Raw genomic sequence first — 10,194 nt, 5'->3', positions numbered from 1 at the left:
TAGAATAGAATAGAATAGAATAGAATAGAATAGAATAGAATAGAATAGAATAGAATAGAATAGAATAGAATAGAATAGAATAGAATAGAATAATTTTCAAGAGGTTCCTCAGCTCTTCCATCCCAAAGCACTCTTTCCCAGGAAAAGCTGCCTGTGGTAGGGTGTAGAAAGTTTCCATCTGTACATCTTGAAGCTCCTCAGTTCCAGGGGAGCAGTAAAGCTCAGGCACTGTGGAAGAAAAGGTTGAAGGGCCATCTGTGTGCAGTCTTATCTTCGAGTCCACAGGTGTACAGAGCACTGTTTGATCTTATTTTAGATTCAAGCTTCTGGTGTCAGTAGTTTGTAGAGAGTAGGACAAGGTGGTTTGTCCCAGAAATGGGAACCAGATGAGTCAGTTACTGTACATGCTCAGGATCTATTTCTGACCCTAAGTTGCAGGTCAGCCAGACTCACCTGTCACCTCTCAACACAAACTCCACTACCTCCAACACTCTTGCTTTTCTTAGAAAGTTTGTGCTGGTGACTAAAAATAATTTTTATACAATTTGTCTTAACACTGAAGCAAATGCTTCTAAGAAAGTGTTTGCTGTTCTCCTTCACAATTGACTAAATTATGACTCCTCATCAGAATTTGGCTGGAGCTGATATTTGCTTGCTCCTGATTTTTCTTCAGATGAGACTGAGCTCTGACTCTGTATGGAGGAGTTAAACTCCTTTTATTATTATTTTATTATGCAAGAATAATCAAATTGAACATTAGTACCAACTTAAAGAACTCTTTAGCAGCATGCCACCTCTCTTCAGCATGCAGCACAAGCACATGTCCATGATGGTAAATGTGTCCAGAAACTGATTCAGATTAAAAATATTTTTTTTTCTTGTTGAAGCTAAATGAGCAGCCAAGACAAGGAAATCATGAATTCCTTATGCTGTTCTTGGAATCAAAGGTCCTACATAATCAATAATGTCTCAGGTGTAAAAAAGAAGGTTTTGAACGATGACTTAATTTTTCTGAGCTGCTGCATTAAGATAGATTTTTATGCAAGTGTGTTATTTAGCTCTTAGATATCTCTGCAGCTGAGCAATATTCCAAAGAGCTAAACAGCATGACACTAGAGTGGAGTGTTTATTTATTTGCCTTTGTAGCAACTTGGACTGATGCAGTGAGTTTTATGAACTTTGGTGATTCTCAGACACCATGCCTCAAATGAAATCCACCGGAGAAGAATGAAATCCACTAGAAAAAAATGAATCATGACTACAGCTGAGAGAATAAGACCTTCCACAGAAGTTAAGAGGAGCATAGAAGAGGAATATAATGGGTTCCAGGAACGAAGCAGAGTGGAAACAGGCTGAGACAAGAAGACTCCAGAGATACGCTGCAGGGTCAAGAAAAGACTGGAGAGTCTTCACACGAGGAGAGCACAAGCCCTAAGCCTGGGGAGAAGAGACAATTCTAATTGGAAACGTGAGAGGCTCTTTCCAGGCACAGGTTTGGGTGTCTGTGTGGGATTAGGACTCACCACCTCCCGTTCCGGTGACGATGTGGTAATAGGGCTCATTGCACCGGTATGAGATCACTGACTGGTACTCATTGTTTGCAGACTTGTTAACATAGCTGAATGCACCATTGGTCAGGTTTTTAGGGCTGCCACAATTCACAACTGCAAGAAAGAAAAAATAAAAAAGAAGACATAAATCAAAGGCAGACTGATTGAAAGTCTAGGCATTGGGGCCATGATGTGAAGGACCATTTAGGACAGCGGGCAAAGAGAGGTTGTCCCAAATCGGATCCCAGATTAGGTTCTTTTGCTTTTAAACCTTGCAAAATCATAGTAATTTTTGAGTGGTATTTTATGCATTTTTGTAAAGGAGGAAAAACATTTGAATTTTTGCAAGTAGAAAAATGTGAATCAGTGGTGGACCTCCACAGGTCCACACAGGCAGCACATCCATGAGGCTATGGCATGGACAAAGTGAGTCAGAGAGGCTGAATTTCCCATGTTCCTGGAGGGCCACAGCAAGGGATGTTATTCTCATTCTAAGATCACTCACTTTCACAGTGGGGCATGGGTTGATGCCATGTGCCGTCAGCCTGGCAGACAGCCGTGAAGGACACCAGCTTTCGGTCGCCCTACATGGGAGACAAGAACATCTGTTGGTTGTACAGAGCCTTTAACTCCTTCTCCACATTAAAATATTATTCTCTGTGCCCATCTTTTCCCTGCTGTCCAACATTTGCCCCTCTGCAGTCTGTTCTGGTTGCTGTCTCCTCCTGCCTTCCCTCTATCCTGTATTTGCCACAGGCTACACATTTTTCACAGCAGGCCAAGATACCAGCAGCCAGCAGCTATGAAACCATGATGAGTCAGAAGTGCTACCCAGCCCTGGCAATAGGATGGCAAGGGAGGCAGGTAGAATCTTCTGCTTTCATCTCCTGATTTTGTATCCTTCCAAAGAGGTGTTCTTGTTTACCAACTTTCCCTGGGATCTTTATCTTTAGTCTTCTACCAGGGCTTCATGAAAGAGTAACTGCATAAGGAAGAGAGCTAGAAAAAGAGAAACCACTGGAGAGAAGCAAAGAAGGAACAGAAATTGCAAGAGCTTTGCCATGAGTGAAATCTCCAAAGGAAATTTAACTGAAAGGTGAAAGACACAAACTGAAGACAAAACAGAAGGTGGCTGAAGGGAGTGGAGAAGGGATCTCACCTCCATCAGGTTATACCCAGTCTTGCAGCTGACAACAAAATAGTCCTGAAACTGATACACAGGCTGCAGGTCTCTGATGATGGTAAACTGATCCCGTGGAACAGGCTGTGGGCACCGTATTTCTGTTAGAGAGTGGGACAGATTAAACTGGGATTAGCAAATCCATCCAAATCCATAGAAAAATTAGTGCCAGTTGTCTATAGTAGCCTCTGGGGGAGAAATCTCTTACTCTCTGAGGTGTAGTGGATCTTCCAGCCACGGCTGAACCCTGACTCATCAGTGAGGAAGAGTATGTCCACCTCATTGCTGTTGGTTTCAATGATGCCAGGTGGTTCTCTGCCACAGAATTCACCAATCTCTCTCCCTCGTGCCTGGATCTGATGAGGAAAACATGTATTTCAATAAATTTCAATAAATATTTCAATAAAGACACATGCCTTTCTGCCTCAGTATACCTGCTTCAACCCAGACCACGTTTACCAGAGTGCCTTCCACAAACTCTGCTTCTCCCTTATCTGGGCATCAGAGCTAGCAACCCCTGAGATCAAATCAAAGGGAAATTAAAAGAAGGATAGGGCATTTTTATTCACTCACAGGGGCCTATGACCCAGACCCTCTGACCCCAGTACAGTGGTAATTAAATGCACTGAGGGAGAGACAGGGGCTCAGTCGTTTGTGCTGGGGCATTCTGCTTGTACTGATTCCGTATTTCTCATCTGAATAGCGTCCCCATGATTCCTGTCCAGGTCTGGTGCATGCTGCAACAAACCCATGAGTGATCAGTGTTCTCAGGGCCTGGAGAGCACTGCTAAATGTTGCTGACGATAAAGGTGAAGGGATGGGTCCTCGCTTGAGTTCCAAAGACTGTTTATTCAAAGGATCCAGGGACAAGAACAGCCTCCAATGAACTCAGGGATGAGAACCAGGATCAGGTTAAGGGCACAGGGTTAAATACAGAGCAAAAGGGGCAGGTCTGAGGGCCAAGATCCAATAGGGACAAGGGAAAGTGGTGCAGGGGGCTTGCTAAGGACAGGGACAACTAATGGGAGAACAGGGGTGAAACAATGTGGCAAAACAAAGCTAATGAGGGTTAAGTGAAGGAAGAACATTCTAGGTAGGGTACATAAATGGTAAACAGGGGCTGAACACAGGTGATATCAATTTTTACAGAGCCATTAGAATATCAGAACCCAAAAGGTATTAACGTGTGGTTGTAAAGGGCTGTGGGAATAAGGTTTTCCTTTTATCTAGAGGGGCATCTCTCCTCTCTTGTGTTGTCCCCTCCAGGGTTGAGGCATTTTGGTAACAGGCCCCCAGGCCTCCACAAATCTCAGTACCTTGAGCTGGTCATAAGGACAGTGGACTTGCTGGTGATCATCAATCTCAAAGGGTTCCAAGAACTTGAGGGAGATAGACAGGCCCTTCTGCAGGCGGATGCTGTAGTTACACCGGAGGTGTTCGGGATAGGGCTGGGGGTACTCAGGGCTGCTCAGGTACCCAGATGCTTCTGTGAACAACTCACTGCTGCACTCCACTGGTGAAGAGGAAGAAAGGAGAGGTCACATAGTGGGGCTGTGCCTTCGGCAGCCCCGTCATCTGCTTCCCAAGTCACTTCTCCCACCCTTACTGCATGAAGGGCTCCTTCACTGGAACCCTCTGATCTTTTAAAATTTCTCCTTACCTTTGCAGGAGTGGTGGTCACTCTGAAGCTGGTAGCCAATCTGGCAAGAACAGAAGTAGCCACCCACATAGTTGTGACAGAAGTGCTGGCACTGAGGCCTGTCGTTGCTCTCGGCAGCATTGTTAGGGTCACATTCATCCAGATCTGAAGACACAGGAAGTGAAGGGGCAAGGGGAGGAAAGTGTTAAACCTCCCTGCTGTACACTGACAGTACTTAGAGATCCATATCCTTGCCTAAAGCTTCTCTTTATTTGCCTGGCAAGGAGGGAAAGTGGCTGGAGCCACACAGGCTTTTCCTTCTGCGTGCCGAGGGTATTTCCTACTCACCCACAGCTCTATAATATGCCAGGAAGCCCCTGTAGGGAATCACTGTGCCGTTGTCTTCATTGGAGAAATCAGAGCGAAATTCTAAGTGCATCTTGTTCCCCTTAGATACAAACTCCTTTCTTCCCGGGTGATTGCCTGTGGTTGACCCAAGCCGGCCACAATACCGGCCCAAGTCCTTCTTGTCTGCTTTGATCTGTCAAAGTTAAGGTGAAATCAGTGTAGCCTCATGAGATTGAGTCTGCTCCACGCGCCGATATTACCCAACCCTGAGCTGTCAGTGCTTGCTCCTCCCATTTCTATGTTTAACTCCTTCCCTTTCCTTTGTGGGAAGCATCAGAGGAGCCATTGCACATGGTGGCCACTGGATTGCCATCTCCAGGCACCGCCTGGCCCAGGTGTCTATGCCCCTACCTTAACATAGTCGTAAAAGCAGGACTCAGATGGTTCCAGGTCAAAGTATTTGAAGGTCAGCTTCACCACATAGCCTTTTGGGACTTGGATATCCCAGCTGCTGATGTTATTGTTGGGATATGGCTTGGGATAACTGGGGGATCTGATCTCCCCAAAAAGGGGAGAACCTCTTGGGACCGGACTGGAACCGATCACTCCAATAAAGAGGAAGGCCCATGGGAGACAAGGAATATGCCTGTGAACACAACAAATAAACCATGATATTGCACAAAATTATGTCATTCAAAATCAGAAGAGACTTCACAACTGACTTATGCACTGTCTAAAGGAATGCAAACACAAGTGCAAACACCGGAGGCCTAGTTGCAGGACCAACTCCTGGCTGGGACCACTCAGGAACAAGAAGGGCAGCTGAAATGAAGACACCAGCACTAACAAGGTTCCAGCAAGCCATTGTAGTAGTCTCTACAGAGAAATTAATCAACCCAGGAAGCATGGGTGAATTCCCTGGGTAAGGTCTGCACGTTCCCAGAAGGTGTAGGGCTGATTCTTATAGAACCAGGAGAAGTTTGGTCCCACTTGACCCTGGGCCAGCGGGTTGCTTCGAGTTATCGCTAGTTTAGGATCCTTGGGGAGGATCTGAAACTCTCAAGCTCAGTTTGCAGTGGAGCAATCCTGCTAGTGTCTCCTGGGCAGTCCTCTACCCAGTCATGTTTCCATCTCTGTCCTCCAAATGTTGGCACATTCTTTTTTCCTCTCATTCTGCACATCTCCCCTGTTGCCCTCTGTGTTCCTCCGAAACAAGCTCACTGCCCAGAGCAGCAGCTTAACCCCGTTGTCCTATTCCCCTTCCTGGAAAGATCTAACCCCCACGACCCCGCTCTAATCCCACCCTCCCCCAAGGCTGTGCCGGCGCGTCCCCGTCCCCCGAGCCCCGACTCACATCTCCGTGCGCTCGTCCCTGCCCGGGCAGCCCGGCGGAGCTCGGAGCGGCGGCCGGCGGGGAGCCGGGGGCGGGCGGGACGGGGGGAGGAGGAGGAGGAGGGAGGCAGGAGCGGGGAATAGAAAGCCGGACTGCGAACAGCCTGGCAGCGGACCAGCTCCCAGCGCCGCCTCTGCTGCCCTCTGCTGCCGAGCGCCCCGGCCCCGGTCCGCGAACACGGACCCAGGGGTGCCCCGGGGGTGCCCCGGAGGTGCCGCCTAGCAGAGCCGAGCTACCTCCTCTGGCCCAAGACACGGAAAAAACATTGCCAAAGACCCCTCCGAGGGCTTGGTCTGCAATCCAGAAGCTGTTCCGTGATTATTCCCATCGAAAATGTCCTCCTAGGAAGTCCCCTCACCCCAGCAATCATCCTGGGTTTTCTGGTATAGAAAGATGATCAAATTTATAGTCTTCACAAGTTAATTCAAGCTTTTAAAAATCAAGCTGTCAAAAAAGATAAGTTTTCTCAATTCTGACCTGCTGAAGAGCACTTCTGAGACTTTTTGGGGGGTGGGAATGGGAACCGAGATTGTCTTCAAGAAAAACAAGAAGCCTCAGGCTTAACTTGAGTTAAAGAGATAGTAAGAAAATTATAAAGTCTACAGAATTAAAAGCATTCTGAGAAAAAAAATCCCTTTTCAAGGACCCCTCTTGATGCTTCTTCTGCAAGCATTTTTAGGAGAGAACCAAGATAGATAGATAAGGCCCTCTATTTAATGGGGTAATGAGAAAATACAGCAACTTAAAAACCCTTTCCAGGCTTTTAACAACACAGTGCCCAAGACATATATTTTTGCCCCCAACTGTATGAAGTTTAAAATTTCTTGGCTTTCAGGCTTTGGTGTAAGAGATAAAACACCATTTTAGTATTTTTCCTAAGTAGTTTCAGAGAGGTTAGGAAGTGTCTCACATTGAAATCAGAGGAAGTAATTCACAGCCACAAAAGCATGTTGAATGAAGATGAAAATAGTGTTAAAAAGAATGAAGAAAGCATCTTTGGGATATTTATGGAAATGTACTAGAGAACCTGCTCATCAAGCCATATCCCAACAATAACATCAGCAGCTGGGATATCTAAGTCCATTCATCTTTGAATTATTATCCCAACAAGATCACATAAACATATAATTAATGCCACTGTAATAACACCATATGGCCCCACGTATTAAGATTAAGCAGGGGACATTATCCCAGTACTTCCTGATGTCCCAGTATGTCCTCCTCATGATGAACCCACTTGGGCCGGCCCACTGCTGTGCCGTGCCATGCTGGGGTGGTTTCTTAACTCAGAAACCTCACCTGGAAATAGCTGGGAAGTACTGGAAACTGCTCTTGGAGAGATCTGTTATGAGCAGGTCACTGGTGGGAAGAGTGTTCCCTGGCAAAGTATGGACAGACAGACGCCCCTGGGGATCATTTGTAAGGAAGTGGATAATTTTACTGTGTTCTTGACAAAGCAATCTTCTGTCCAGGGGGCAGGTCTGTCCCGGGGCACTTTCAAAGCACATCTCCCTGTGTCTCCATTTCCTTCTCCCGTCCTGATAACATCATCTGGGATAACAGGAGAGTGCTGGTGAAGCAGGGGTGATTAGCTGGGGACACATCCAATCGGAGCAGCCCACCTCTAACACATATCCCAGAGATGTGCCTGATTTGGACAGCAGAGCGACATCTCAGTCCTGCTCCAGGGCTCCCACTGGTGGCATTCCGCTTCAGATGCTCTGCACAATCCTCTTCGTGTTAGACCGGAGCCATGAAATATCACGGTACCAGTTTTTCCTTGGAAGGACGTATGTGACCATCTTTGCTTAGGGACAGAATTCCTGTAGGACCACAGGACATGTGTAGGACCACAGAATGGCAAAACTGGCACCTGTTTGCTGCCTGCTGGCCTCAGCTGCATTACAAGTGGTCTGGACAATAAATACAGACAATATCAGAGCAAAGTAAAAAAGTTGTAGATCTTGAGTGTGGTCAAACATCCTCTCATGGAGCAAGAATCCTGCTTTGAATACAGTGTTTTCCCAGGGCACTCTACCTTCAATCCCCTTGGTCTGACTACCCAAAGCACCCAAAGGCTTGGTTTGAGCCTTCTGGGGATGCTGCCATTGAGCTTGGCCTTCACACAGTCAGGCCTGTGCTGTCCAGTGGCTCAGCACTCTTTCAGACAAATCATGCTGCTTCTGCAGCTCTGGCTGATAGGGAGGGGTTGATCAAGACCAAAAGAAGGTTCAGGACTCTAAGAGTGGGTCTTTCTCCCGGTATGAGATGCAGCAGCAGCAGCATCATCTTGGCAGACTGTTTTAGTGTCTTCTAAATAAAGGAGTAAAACCAAAGTGTAATGCCCTGAGGGGTACACAGTTCTGCAGCACTAGCCGCTCACCAATATCACACCTCCTCCCAATATCACAACTTTCCCCTGCTTTACAGTGCCATCCTCACTTTCCATAGCCTCATGCCTCAGCAATATAGTGCTGTTGGGTAAAGTCACTATCTGACTTAGGCATCACACCTACAGCATGATTATGAAAGAAAAAACTGAGTTATTAACACTGGTAGTTACTACCTGAGGGCCTGGAATATGTTGCAGTACTATCCCCTATGATTATCATTAGTGTGGACCACATCAAGTGAGAATGATTCTTATCTATGTTTCTGGCACAATCAGATGCCTCCTGAAGAAGAGAGGCTGTCATGAATATATGGTGGCTGGCAATGAAAGCAATCTACTTGGCCTATCACCTCACAGGCTTACAGGAAAGTTACATGGATGGCTGGAAGGCCAGTGCTTTGAAGAGTCTGGCTAATCACCTGAAGGCAATAGTGTCTGCCATCCAACCAGAATGTAGGCTCAGAAGAGGAGAGTTTGTACCAGCTTGTGGTGCAGGGCTGGAATGAGCTAATGAGTTGTTGACCACACGGTCTGGAAGATACCAACCTGGCCATGGTGAGGTGGGCTTGGTGCTGGGCATCAGAAGCAGCTCAGAGGGTGTTCTTGTGGCTTGGAAGAGTGCAAAGAGGGCAACAGTGGAACCAGCTCCAGCTGCTGTCTGCCTTTTGCAACTTCATGATAGGACAAAGATGATGTAGAGGTTCCATATGGCAGAAGGAGTGACAGGGTGAGGAGGCCTGCACAGAGCAGACATGCTGGATGGCCTGGCTCTGATTGCTCACTTGGTTTGATTGTGGCACTCAAATTGTGGATTGTGGATACTGACAGGGTGCTGCTGCCTCATATGTCCTCAGATACAACTGTAAAGAGCCAGAGGTTGACACTGTAGGCACAGCTGCAGCTCCCCAACCCTTTGCTTATCACATGTTCTGAAGTAATGCTTTTCTCATGGCACTCATCTTTGCAGTTCCCTGAAAAGCTCTCCAGAAAACACGATGTTTAAATGAGCTGCTGGCAGAAAAAAAGCATTTTTTCAGATTATAAAGGGCTTATATTTTAAAAATCTCCCAATCTCCTGGTTCTTTGTGGTGTCTTTGTGTACCCTGCCCTTCAACCTTTTGTTGGGGGACAACCACAAGCATTTTTCAGAAATAACTGCCTGTGGACTCGTGCCCATCCCATCAGGTGTCATAATTAAAGAACACCTCTCTCTGTGGCACAGATCTGGCTTTTCAGGGGACCTCCCCTCCCTTAGTTCTGCCCCTTGGTCTCCAATGGCAGATAGCTATGGACCAGCAGAGCTACAATGGCTGTGAGGAGACCCTGCCAAGAATGCCAGGAGTGCTGGGGCTAGAGGTGGTGGCTGTACTTTCTTACCCCAGGAACAGATCCTGACCCTTCCTTACCCAATGGGACCTTCTGGGGAATGTGGTGAACACAGGGCTGATTACTCCAGCCCTCAGGCTTCACACCACCACATGAGAATCCTAGATGGAAGGACAAGTTCTGTTTCCTACCCATCCTACTTGAGGAGCCCAAGAAGCTGTGGCTGCCCTATCCCTGGAAGTGCTCAAAGTCAGGTTGGATGAGGCTTTAACCAACTTGATCTGAGTGAAAGGACACAGAATCACTGCGGCTGGAAAAGATCTCCAAGACCATCAAATCCAATCTTTGACCGATCATCAACCTTTT

General features: G+C 46.9%; 1 protein-coding gene across 1 annotated transcript in view; it reads right to left on the bottom strand.

Annotated features, from left to right (window-relative positions):
- The window catches only part of C1R (complement C1r), a 7,903-nt gene extending 1,755 nt beyond the window's left edge, over positions 1-6,148 (bottom strand). Inside the window, exons 1-9 of the mRNA XM_015633813.1 lie at positions 6,072-6,148; positions 5,129-5,363; positions 4,718-4,910; positions 4,391-4,534; positions 4,047-4,243; positions 2,939-3,086; positions 2,710-2,831; positions 2,056-2,134; positions 1,524-1,664 (exon numbers count right to left, since the gene is read on the bottom strand). Of these exons, the coding sequence (XP_015489299.1) occupies positions 1,524-1,664; positions 2,056-2,134; positions 2,710-2,831; positions 2,939-3,086; positions 4,047-4,243; positions 4,391-4,534; positions 4,718-4,910; positions 5,129-5,363; positions 6,072-6,073 (1,261 nt within the window). The 5' untranslated portion in view covers positions 6,074-6,148. The remainder of the gene's footprint in view (positions 1-1,523; positions 1,665-2,055; positions 2,135-2,709; positions 2,832-2,938; positions 3,087-4,046; positions 4,244-4,390; positions 4,535-4,717; positions 4,911-5,128; positions 5,364-6,071) is intronic.
- Between the last annotated feature and the right edge of the window lie 4,046 nt (positions 6,149-10,194).

The sequence above is a fragment of the Parus major genome, chromosome 1 (genome assembly GCF_001522545.3).
Source record: "Parus major isolate Abel chromosome 1, Parus_major1.1, whole genome shotgun sequence".
NCBI classification, from domain to species: domain Eukaryota; kingdom Metazoa; phylum Chordata; class Aves; order Passeriformes; family Paridae; genus Parus; species Parus major.
Note: the sequence above shows the minus strand (reverse complement) of the source record. Positions and strands in the feature narration are given on the sequence as shown.